The sequence below is a fragment of the Urtica dioica genome, chromosome 7 (genome assembly GCF_054948205.1).
Source record: "Urtica dioica subsp. dioica isolate 48M chromosome 7, U.dioica_male_clone48M_v1_H2, whole genome shotgun sequence".
In the NCBI taxonomy this organism is placed as follows: domain Eukaryota; kingdom Viridiplantae; phylum Streptophyta; class Magnoliopsida; order Rosales; family Urticaceae; genus Urtica; species Urtica dioica.
Window position 1 is genome coordinate 27,224,299 of NC_142762.1, and position 13,098 is coordinate 27,237,396.

Here is a 13,098-nt window from a genome sequence, read left to right on the forward strand (position 1 = left end):
AGCCCAGACCCAATTAAAAACACAAGCAGCCCTAGTGGCACATTAAAGCCCAAATTCTCAACACAACGTAAGCATCATCTTCCCCATTGGAAACTTGGAATTCGTTGCCCCTGAGAGCTTGTCCAGATACCTGCATTTTTTATAAACATCGTAGAAGAAATTAATCTTGTAATCGTCTCCATCTGAAATTAATTTCCTCGCGATTTTTATTTTTATTTTTCGTTGCGACTCGTCGAGACCACGAAGTCACTCACCCTCCACTCTGTTTTCGGCGTCCCTTGTACTCAGCTATATCTCCGTCGCCGTGCCGTCTGCTGATGCCTTTCCTCCAGAGAGGAATTGAAGGCCCTAATTTCTTTTTGGATACGTGAGTCTGAAGAAGGTGGTCTGTTGAAATAATTTCGGGATTTAAAAAATAAACGAGGACATTACAGTAATTGTAGTTCAGGAGATATAATTGCTTTTACCAAAAGCCAGAAATCGTAGCTTTCATTACGTACGTACAATTTGCAAAATCGTTTTTGAAGTTTTTAGAAAAAACTGTTTTACCAAACGCCACATGGCGGTTTAGTTTTTTGTAAAAACAAAAACAGGCTTTAAAAAACTGAACCAAACAGGGCCTGAGTCCGGATTTGTTTTTACCGACTGAGAAAATAGAAGAAAGCTTTTTATAATAGCGTAACTTATATTAGCCATGACTAAACTCATGGCTATTCTAAAATTCCCCAAATAATAAGAGTCAGAATTGGACCGCCCAAATTAAAAGTCGAAATTAGCAATAGTCACGACAAGTCGCGGCTGTAACACTAAAAATCGTGGTTGTTTAGTCACGACTTGTAGTGGCTATTCCCGAAAAAAATAATTGTGGCTGTTGCCGGTATTTGTTGTAGTGATCACCCAAATAATTATTTACTTATAATCAACAAAATGTTTACTATTTAGTAATTTATAAATTTTTAGTGGTTTAATTACTTATAAATTAGTAGTTAAAAATATTAAAAGAAAAATAAATAACTTAATAAAAATAAAATGATTAATTAATAAAAGGTATTTTGTACCATAATTTCTCTCACCCCAAAATAATAGCATACTTTTGGAATAAACACACTGTGATATGTTACGATATATTTATGTATTGTTTGATCCAATGTTCAAAATATCGGGATATATCGGTGATATATCGCCGATATATCGTTTTTTGAAGAGTCTCGGTAAAATATCCGTTGTAATCGTTATCGTTTTATAAATATCGGTAAAATATCGATGATATATCGACAAAATATCGGTTAGTTAAAAAATCCAAAATATCGACAAATATCGACAAAATATCGTCCAAATTTGAAAATATCGTTTTTTTTATTTTTTATTTTTATTTTATTTTTTATTTATTATTTCTTATTATTTATACATTTTACTTAGTATAATGATATTATCAATATTTCTTTATTTATATTTTATAATACATATATTTATATGTATGATACATAACGTATTATATATATAATATCTATACTAAATTACTAATAGACTAAATAATTAAATATATAATACTATTCTTTTTATTATTTTAAAGAATATTTGTAATGTAGTAGAAAAAAATATTACAATTTCTTTGAAAAAAATTATTTTATTACATTTTTTAATATTGAGAAAGTAATGTAAATATTAATAATGTATATCTATAAGAAAAAAGTTATAGCTTATAGGTATATTTTAAATTTGATTGTTTTATTAGAAATTTAAAAATATAAATAGTGGTACATATTTTATTATATTTTGTTATAAGATTTTTGTCGATATATCCGTCGATAATCGATATATCATCGATATATAACCGATATAATCGATAGTCGGTATTAAAATTGTTATAGAATATCCGTCGATATATCCCTCGATATTCGATATATCCATAATCAATGTACAACTAAAACAAACTCCACTATATAATCAATGTTTTTTTTTGTTTTGCTCGCACACTATTTCTTCATCTTCTACTCAAAACTTTGAAGTCCCTGTTTTGCTGAAAACCCCGAACTCTCGTCGCATCTCTGTGAGTATACTATATTTTTATCTTGTCTGATTTTTACCTTTGGGCTTTTCATTTTTTATAAAATAATATATTTTTTCAGCGATGATATCGTCCTTGTAGAATTTAGGTAAGAAGATTTGGGTTTGGCTCTTTTTTTTTTTGTTGTCTTTTTTTTTGGTCTCGTGGTCCCAGAATTTTTTTGATCGGAAAATGTAGGAAGAGATAAATGGAAAGTCGTGATCGAAAATTTGTTAACTCGCTGCTTATGTTGGGTCAAGCATATTATTAGATCATCGTAGAAATAAAGGGTTTGTGTTTCGTACCTAGAACAGAGAGACTTAACTAAACCATTTATATTTTTATGTGTTTCGCCCTTGAAATGTAACTGAAGTTGTGTCTTTTATTTACCCTCCCGGGGTTCTTTGAAGTTCAATTTTTTTTTTCTTTTTCTTTTTCTTTTCATTTGTAATTTTTATTTTATTTTATTTCAAGGTCAATAGTTATGTACTTTAGTTTGCCAACCCAACTTGCAAGCTCAACGAATCAAAAGGACTGTACTGTTCAAGATTTGAGTCTCAGGCTGTGAATCTATCTAGGAATGTTTGCTCTTCACTTTTTCTAATAAAAAAAATAATAATTTAGACTGATTTGTTCCACCTGGACTGTCCCGGGTTTATTTTTTTTTGCAAAATTAGAATGCTCAAACCATGAAAAGTCAAGACCTTGCAAATGGGGAAAAAAGCTCTAACGGCAAGAAAGAAGTAGAAGAAGATAGTCCAATGGAAAGAAATTTCAAAGCTGGAGATATAATATGGGTTAAGAACCGTGGAGGACTATGGTGGCCTGCGCAAGTACGTGTTAGCTCAAAGTTAGCTCGATTTTTCAATGATGTTGTGTTCCTAAATCAGTATTGGAAATAGTTTTGTGCTGTGTTGATCGATGTTCACATTGTTAGGTTGATCAGAGCATCAAGGCAAATAAACGATCAGCCAGAAAAGTTCTTGTTCGGCAATATGGAACTTATACGTAGTGAGTTTTACTTTCCTTATTCGAACTTTCTTTTTCATACAAGAATTTTTCTAATTTTGTGGGTATTCGCTCTTGCAGTTCATATGTCGATCCAAACAAATGGCGTTCCGAGTTTGAAACGGTTAGTTCTCAATGCATCCTATTTTAGTATCTCTCTATTTAGTTCTAAAAGTCGTCGTTTACCTTATTGTACCGTATCTTTGAATTTTCAGGTACTCGAGCAGAATAATGGTTCTTATCGGGAAATATTTGCGAAATCTTTGGAACAGGTAAAAATCTAAATCGGCTGTTGACATTTGTGACTATCAGACATAGTTGTCTATGTGATTGTTCCGACAATTTGATTCGGTATTCAGGATGTCGCTCGCTTAAAAAATGGTGGGTCAAGGAAGGGAAAATCCAAACCTCAAGGTTAGTGAGTTTCGAAATAGATACAGCTTCCTCAGGCTGTTCAACAGTTTCATTTCATCGTTGATCGTGACTTCATAAATAGAAAACACTAGGATATAAAGCAAAAAAAGTAAAATCTGCGTATTTAAGTAACGATGGAATGACAGTTACGCAAAACAAAAATCTGTTATGTTGCTTATTTCTACTTATGATGCTTCTGATAGTGGTTGATGAAGTGGGTATGTGTTACATCATTTTATATGGTAATTTGTTAGGCAATAAGGAAGACAAATCTCAACAGTCCAAGAAGAGCACGGCTGAGACAAAGTCAAAGCCAAATGGAAAACATGCTAAAGAGGATGCATCGAAGAAAAAATCCAAGAAAAAGGAAAAGAGGAAAACTAGAGAAGGCGATCAAAGCACCGAGGAGGGCAGTGGCAACCTAACACCTAAGCCCAGCGAGGCGCTTCAGAAACGCAAGTTAAACGACTCGAGCCCTGTGAGTGTTGCGTGTGTAATCCATCTGTTTTTATTATTATCCTTGATTTCGCTGTCAATCTCTGACACTAGAGGTTGGCTTTGGTGATCCCATTTCAGGAAAAAATGTCATGCTCTCAAACTCAAGAACTGAGCGCTCGAAGAATCAGAGTGATGCAAAGTCTTGGCTTAGCCGCACCGACTGGATCTCCGTTCACCAGAAACGGTCGGATTCATGTAAGTACTTAGATTTGTGGACTGGTTTTTCCAACTGTAGATTTAATACTGCCCTTGTTCCTACACCAGTGTCAATTTTAAGCTCTGAACTCGTTGGAACAAGATTGCGCCGAACATTTTGAAGGTTTTGTATTGTGGAGAGACGGTTGTTGTGTGAGGTGTGGGAAAGGCCTTGTATCGGCCATTTTCAAAGCTGCCCCTTTTGTTCGATCTACAAATTTCTTGCTCCCTAATTTTATGTTAAGCTTAGCAATGGAGGCCATAGGTGGAACTTAATATCCTTTTGAGTAAGAATCGGATCATTAATTTAAGAACAATTGAATCAAAGGGTCTTATTTCAGATCTATGCTTAGGATCTTCTCAAGTTCTGGCATATTTGTGTTCAAGAATCCGCAGTGCACAGTGTCAAAGCAAACTCTATCATCCATGAACGCAAAATCAATACACCTTTGTAACCATTCTCGTTAAAACCTACTGAAGCATCGAGCATGTTTGTAGTAGCTATCACCTGTAACTGACCTCGGCACGCACTAGTTACTATTAGAATAGCTCTCCTGGTCGTGTATCTTGCATTTGGGCCCAAACTAAATTTTGGTGAGAATCACAAGCTAACATTTTTGGGAGTTTGACGAAACTAGTAAAAAAATACAATGAACTTTTTTGGACATTTTTTTTAAAAGGTCACCTTTAAATTTATTTCTATTTATGTAATTACTATTATATCCTTATTTATTTTCTATTTATTTTTTGTAAAGAAAAACTAAATTCTACTCTCATCCCTCCTTCTTTCTTTCATTTATTCTCGGTCTCATCTCCTCCATTGCCTCCGTTTTATCTCCTCCATTGCCTCCGTCGCATCTACTCCATTGGCGTCGTGTCGCATTGTCGTTCGTGTGTCTGGATCTCCGCCGGCGTCCCTCGTTTCTCTCTAACTTCGCTTCCATCTCTCGTCTCTCTCTAAGTTCGCGCCATCCGTCGTCTTCCACGGCCACCCACTTTTGATTTTCGCCGCTGTCTCTCTCTGCCCGTTTCGACGCAGCAAGCTCCCACAGTGACACTCTTTTCGCTCTTTATTCCGGTAAGCTCCCTCATACATAGTCATTTCGCTACAGTGTTAGTGACCAACGTTGTCACGAAAGCTTCAGCATGACCCCATATTTGGTGACAACATAGTCACGAAACTAAATTATTTCGTGACAATATAGTCACGAAACTAAATTATTTCGTGACACCATAGTCACGAAACTAAAGTCTGCAGTGACAACATAGTCACGAAACTAAATTATGAAGTGACAACGTAGTCACGAAACTAAATTATGCAGTGACAACATAGTCACGAATCTAAATTATGCAGTGACATTATTATTACATTTATAACTCTTTGTCAATTTTGCTTATATAATATGGATTCAAGAGCTTACATTTTTTTTTTATTAACATTACATTTACACACCATATTTTTGCTTATATAATATTTTTTTATTAAAGCAAAATAGATGTTCATTATTTGAGAAACTAATCTTTTTGTATATTATATGGATGATCCGATCCGCAAGGACCATGATTGGGAATTGTTTGATCGTCTTTCTCCGAGGAAATGTGACTTTTTCTCCACTATTTGCAGTTATGAAAGACATTCATACCTTCGTCAAGCATAGCGGTAGATGGGTGAAACATGAACGATATGACGCTGGTCCTGGGTGTGGTGTGGGAATCTTAATACTGATAAAGGCAACGTACAACGAGTTTATGCAGTTGCTGTATGCCACGCTCAATCGCTCACCTAAAAATCAAGTCCTCCGTGTTTCTTACGAGACAGAAGGGTCGGTACCCCCAGTAAGTATTGACTCCGACCTAAGTTTGAAATGTTACTTGCATCTTCGGAAGGAGAAACCGGACAAATCCAAACTTAGTTTGGTAGTAGAGATGGAGCCATTGAAGCAAGAGCCGTTGGTTTCGGACTCAGTCGTTGGTTCAACTCCGAACACCGGTCAACCAGCACAACCGGACATGTCGTCTCCTAAGTCGGAGGCTAGTTCTCCTGAGATCCTCGACCCAAATCAGAGTCATTCAAGCTCTGCCTCAGGCACTCTAAAACGGTTTAGTACGCCTTGCTCTGGAATGAGGCGGACAAGTCAATGCGCTATGCCTTCCACGGATAACCAAAATATGCATCATGACCTTGATGTGTCGGATATTCACTCTCCGCTGAGACTAGTCAAAGGAGGATTGTATGCCAACAAAGCAACTCTAAAGAAACATTTATGCATGTTAGCAATCACCAAACATTTTACGTTCAAGACGAAGACTTCTAACAAATGGTATATCTATGTTGTTTGTCGAGATGACTCATGCGCGTGGTCTGTTCGTAGAGTAAAAAAGACTACATCCGAGATCTTTGAAGTGAGGAGGTAATTTATTACTTATTTCTACATTGATATTATTATGGTCACCTGAAATTAACATTGCAAGTACATTCTTGCAGGTATGATTCTGAGCACACTTGTGCTACACAATTCAGATAAGGAGAACATCCTCAGGCTACGTCCACATTTGTAGGCGAGATTATGAAACACAGGTATATCAATCTCTCATGTTCACCATGCAAAACCAAAGACATCATGTCCTACATGCAACAAGATTTTGGAGTGGACATGTCATACAAAAAAGCATAGAGGTCAAGACAGGCGGCACTATCATCATTGTTTGACACCGATAATGCATCGTATAAATCTCTGCCTAAATTCATGTACATGATGTCGACTAATGATCCAGGTTTTTCATTCAACCTTGTCACAACTCCTCGCTGCAAGATCTCCCTCGGAAGCCTTGTCTTTAAGGTAGGAGAATGGATAGACTGACGGTGGTCGAAGTGGTCGTGGGAACCTCGTAAACACAGCCGACGCAGTTGTTGGGGTGTAGACCGTTGGCGCCCTCCTCTGGCGAGTAGGCTTTTCATTTGATGATGAAATCATTATGAGATTCCCAGGAATCTTCAACAACGAGGAACAGACCTCATCAACTGCCTCTTGACGTGGCATATGCGTTTTAGACTCTTGGGTCTCTTCGGCTCGGGTCTGGTCCTCGCCGCCATCAGCCTGCGTCTGGTTCCCGTATACTTCTTTTGGCCCTTGATCTTTAGGACCTGCCCCACCGTATTCGTCGTCATCTTTTTTCTTCTAAAGATCATCTTCTTTACATCTGCTTATATCAGATGCCTGATCTTCACCTTTCTTTTCGGCTTCTTCGTCGTTGTTCACAACTACTTTGCCGGCTTCTTGGTCCACAACCCCTTCTCCATTACCTTTTTCTTCTTCCTCTCCCTCTTCTTCTTCTTCTCCTTGTTTCCGCTCGTTGTCTTGTTTCTCTTCGACGACGACGTCGTCGTCGTTCATGGGAATTTTTGTCCTACTGTACTCTTCTTCTGAGCACACATCGTCCTTAATCTCTTATGACTTCTCCTTCACCACCTTCTCATACTTCTGGACGTTGAAAAAATCATCTGCCTGAGAATGTTGTTGCTTGTCCACTACCTCTTTCAACTTTTCTGAAATGACTCGCATTTCAATGGACAATTGCTTCTTCCACTCCAGAAACTCTATTATGAAATGTTTCAGATCTTTTTCCATGACAGACATGCGTGTCAGAAATGTAAAAATAATTTTGTATGAGAATAGATTCATGAAATGGAATATTTTCGTGACAGTAAAGTCACGTAATCAAGTAAATTCGTGACATTAATATCACGAAATCAAGTTTATTCGTGACATTTAAGTCACGAATTCACATATTTTCGTTACTTTAAGTCACGAAATCAAATATATTTGTGACACAATTGTCACGAAATCAAATATTTTCGTGACAAAAATTCATGAAATCACGTATTTTCGTGATAATATATTCACGAAATCAAATTGTTTCGTGATAATAAAGTCACGAAACAACTTGAATTCGTGACTTTCATGTCACATATACTTGATTTCGTGACATTATTATTGTCACCAAAATATTTGATTTCGTGACTTTAATGTCACGAGTATACTTGATGTCGTGACATCTATGTCACGAAAATATTTGAATTCGTGACTTAAATATCACGAATATAATTGATTTGGTGACATCAATGTCACGAATTTACTTGATTGCGTGACTTTACTATCACGAATTTACTTTAAACTATAAGAAACTAATTAGTTAAGAAAACATTACCTCAGTTGATGATGATGATGTGGTAACAATGTCTTCTTTTTTCTTCTTCCCCATTTTCTCAGACTCGACCTCACCACCGATCGGCTCACAACCGCCCTCGCAGTCGTCTCAGACTCGACCTCACCACCGATCGGCTTGAATTCGATCTGGAAAACGTCCGAAGTTAATTAAATGTGCATGTTCTTATAAGTAAGAGATTATAATTTAATTAAATGTGCATGTTCTTATCAATCATATTCATACCTCTTGGAATCGAATCTTTTGTAGCTGGGACTCCAAGACCTTCCCTAATTTAGTAGCCCAACGCCTCATCAGCGGCGTTGCGTCGGAAGTGAGTATCGAGGCGAATTCCAGCTCCACGAATCATGGGATGCACTCGCAACCCCAAATCTGGAGCGGAAGCACGAAACCCGTCAAACCCGGCAGGTGGAGTTTTGGATTCTTACCATCCTTGATGGTCTTGGCCTTGCTCACAAAGCCCTTGATAGAATCCAGAAAGAAGTCCCAAACGGCGTTTCCCTATGGGTAGATGTTGAAAACCACCGGGTCGTCCACCATCTTGATGTAGCTATCGCAGGGGAGGTTAACGGTCTTCTCGGCCTCCAAGAGAACATTGTACAGAAAGTGGAGGAGGAGTAGTCTCACCCTCCTCTCATCTGGCAATTCATGTCTAGTCTCAAGGACTGCACAAATGTTGGCCCTTTTCCGGCCAAGAGCACCATTACAGAAGGTGACATTGTATAACTGTCCATCAACCACATTAGCGTACCGTGGTTGCTCTGCGCAGTTTTCGCTGGCTTTTAACCCTGTGATCAGGGAAAAGTGCTCTTTGGTGAACTCGCGGGGTCTTCCACCAATCTCCATGACTAGAGATTCATTCGATGGACCGGCCCCATCATAATAACCAGATCTCAATACCAAATGACTTATTATTATAGATGATTTTGTTATCAGGGCATGTCTAGAAACTGCCAATAACACGTCTTTTTGGTTGGCGGTCATGCCGGTCTCCTTTTCGAATAAAACCCTAAAAATTAGAACATTAAACACATAAAAGTTAGAACATTAAACACATATGAGTTAGAACATTAAACACATAAACACTCTGGGTTTCGTGACAACTGTGTAACGAAATTTTGGGGTTTCATGACAATTGTGTCACGAAATTTCTGGGTATTGTGATAACTATGTCACGAAATTCATGGGTATCGTGACTTGACTTGACTATCACTTTATAACTATAAAAAAAAATTATAAAGTGACAGTCACGATACCCAGAAATTTCGTGACACAATTGTCACGATACCCAGAAATTTCGTGACACAATTGTCATGATACCCAAAAATTTCGTGACACAATTGTCACGAAACCCATATATTTCGTGACACAATTGTCACAAAACCCACAGTTTTGTGACACAAAACAATTCACAGAACCTACATCTAATATGATCAAGCCTAAACAAATCTAATTTTCTTACAAAATCCACACAAAATCTCCAATAACATTAAAACATTGGATTTGTGACAGTCAAGTCACGAAACCAAGGATTTAAATGCCGTTTTCGTTGCCATTTTGAGTCTCTTGATTTACGAAAAATCGTCATGCCGACGGAAAATCGAACGGAAAAAATGTGGAAAAAGGCAAATGAAATGCCGTTTTTTAAATGCCGTTTTCGATGGAAAACCGACGTACCGACGGAAAACCGAACGGAAATAATGTGGCGAAACAAACGAATACATATATTTGTAAATATAGTCCAAATTTGAAACACTTCAAATAGTACATATCTAATATAGAAAATGAAATAAATATTGAAGGATGTATTATATGTATAATGTATATATTATATATATACATCCTTCAATTTTTAACCATATATATAGAAAAAAAAACATTATGTGTATAACTTTTTTTTTATATAGAAAATTGTAGCTATGTATCCAATACACATACTATATAAATATGTATACCTACCTATATATAAATATATCTGTGTGTAAATATATTTATACCTATTGCACAATTTCTTTTGGTAATACATACACACACTATTTAGTGCGTAGTTTTTAACAAAAAAAAAATATATATAATATTTGTACCTCTTTATTATACACTGAAGGCTCTTTACTTATCTCATTTGGGCAATAAAATTTGGCCCATTAGCTCATTTGGGCAAATTTCTTTAAGCCCTCGTTTTTGCGTATTCTACTAGGGTTTTTTTCTCCAGCGTGTAATATTCTCAAGCTTGTCTTCCTTCTTCTTCATCGCCGCACAAAAAAAGTGTGTAATGGGTTTCGGATACAAACGTTAGACGACGAATTTTCGCCGATTTTCTCTGAAAATGTGTTGAATTTGTTCTCCGTCGGACCGAAACGAGTGGAAAGTCGTCGACCACCGCCGAAAATTGCCGACAAACTACCTCCGCTCTCCTATTCTTCTTCTTTCCTTCCTGATTTTTTTTCTTTTATCCGAATTTCGGTCGACAACCCACGACATCGAAGCTTTTTTTAACGCTATAAGACCATGAAAAAGGGTTGGTCGTTTTTCGTTCGGGCGAAATGTCGTTTCGGCGACTTTCGAACGACATCCGGACGAAAAACGACAAATATTGCTGTCGTCGGCCGCTGACCCTCCGACAACGACTTCGCCGGCGAAAATCGGGGAATTTCGCCGACATTTAAAACCTTGCACGAAACCCATGATACCTGAACAATGTATGTCACGAAATAATATCCTACATCTACAGAAAATACACAAAACTAGCCATAACAATGCACAAAACCTACATCTAATATGAGCAAGCCTAATGAAATCTAATTTTTACAGAATCAACACAAAATCCACATTGAATCAACACAAAATCCACACAAAATCAACACAAAATACACATAGAATCCCTAATAACATCAAATTAACAGTTTCATCAGCACAAAATTAACATGCAAACCCAAAAGTTTTCATTTTTGTCACGAAATAAAAAATTAAGCAACAAAAAAACTGAAACCACCAATAGCAAGTAAAAAAAAATCTCACCTTGTGGGGTCTCTCGGATGTAGAAGGGACAGAGGAGTCAGAATTTGAAGGCGACTCAAGAATCACCTTCCTCTTCTTCTTTGGCGGCGCAAGAGCTTTCCTCTATCTCTTCGCCGGGGAATTTTGCGTTGGTGGCTTCGGGGCAAAAGCCATGCGCGGACTTCGACGCGGGGATACATGCGTCACTGGAGGTGGAGTTTCGCCGATGATTGAGGAAGACTCCTCTTTTTAGGGTTAGGTTTGGGAACTTTTGAGGGGCGTTTGGTCAGCGAACTATTCTTTGTCTTCATTTCTTGGGCGACGAATGGACGAGAGTGACGAAATGAGTGAGATAATGGAGTTTGAAAAACAAATCGAGACGGTTTTTGGAGGGTTGGTTAAGGGAAGTTGGACGATTTTTTTTCGCTCGAGCTCTCTCTCTCTCTCTCTCTCTCTTCTGGTTAAACAGTCTCAGGAAATGACTTGAAGAAATGAAGAGGAAGGTGACGTGGAGGCAAAGTAAGTGGGAAATTGAATTGAGCTTACGTGTAAAGTGGGTTTCATAAGTGGGCCCGTTTCAGCATAAAAATCCGGAATTTTTGTGACATTTCGTGACTTCTTATTTAAATTTTAATGTTCACGGGGGTAAAATGGTAATTACATAAATCCAAATTAATTACAAAGTCCTAGTTGTGACCTTTTTGAAAAAAAAGTCCAAAAATGTCAAAACCTTTTTTTTTTTACTTCTAGAAAGAGCAATATCCCAACATTTTTTTGGACTCTAATTAACGATGATTTTATAACATTTCGAAACTATTTTTTTGAATACCCTTCAACGCGACAATGATGACCAACAATCTCTAACTTTGCAATGATCTCTGGCTCTAGCGATGATATCTAACGAAGATGATACATAATAAGAGCGTATATGGCTTCACTCTTAGTTATGACTTCGCATCGAAACCGGAAGAACCGGTTCCAATACTGAAAAATATGCCACTGGAACATTCGTTTCAGTGGCGCGTCATGGAACTTTGGAAGTGGACGAACATAAGCGGAAGAACTTCCTTCCATTTATTTCCGACCTATTTTTATCTTGAAATCCAACGGCCAAAAACTTGTCTCTGCGGGGCGACTATGTAGCGACCATAATATATTGTTTAGATAAGTTTTATTCTTTACCGGAACTTAGAACTTCCGGTCTCAAAAACTGAAATTTTGGTTCCGATGGGACGGTATTTCTGGTCGATTGGAAGTTTCCGATTCCGTTAATGACCGGATGTGGTTTGCTTCGGAAGGATTAATACCCAGGTTTAGTGATGACCGTTGCCGTTTGCAATGGTTAGTATTTATAATTAGGGGTATTCATCAAAACCGCCAAACCGAACAACCCGATCATCTAAACCAAACCGCACTATTTTTTAAACGGCCCCATCAAAACCCGATGAAGTTTGGGTTATAACCAACCTAAACCACAATTCTTTGGGGTTGTTTGGTTTTTTATAGTCGCGAGCTTGAGTTGAACCAAACCAACACGATAGTGTTAATTCTTTAATTTTTTTAAGATTACAAATATTTTATATGTACTTTTGTTAAAAAAATATCATTTTTCTAATAATATTATAATTAAATAAAAAATACTCAGTATTATACTTTATTATTTACAACTACATGAAAATTTGGTAATTAAAAATATGGGTAATTTTTTATTT

At 37.1% G+C, this 13,098-nt stretch overlaps 1 protein-coding gene across 1 annotated transcript; it reads left to right on the top strand.

The window, feature by feature from the left end:
* The first annotated feature begins 1,928 nt into the window (after window positions 1-1,928).
* Window positions 1,929-4,354, top strand: LOC149390610 (uncharacterized). The gene is made up of 9 exons (XM_089618713.1): window positions 1,929-2,050; window positions 2,725-2,880; window positions 2,985-3,058; window positions 3,137-3,179; window positions 3,271-3,327; window positions 3,415-3,469; window positions 3,724-3,947; window positions 4,046-4,162; window positions 4,232-4,354. Exons 2-9 carry the CDS (start codon window positions 2,737-2,739, stop codon window positions 4,241-4,243), a joined length of 726 nt encoding a protein of 241 aa, XP_089474839.1. The 5' UTR covers window positions 1,929-2,050; window positions 2,725-2,736; the 3' UTR covers window positions 4,244-4,354.
* The last annotated feature ends 8,744 nt before the right edge of the window (window positions 4,355-13,098 follow it).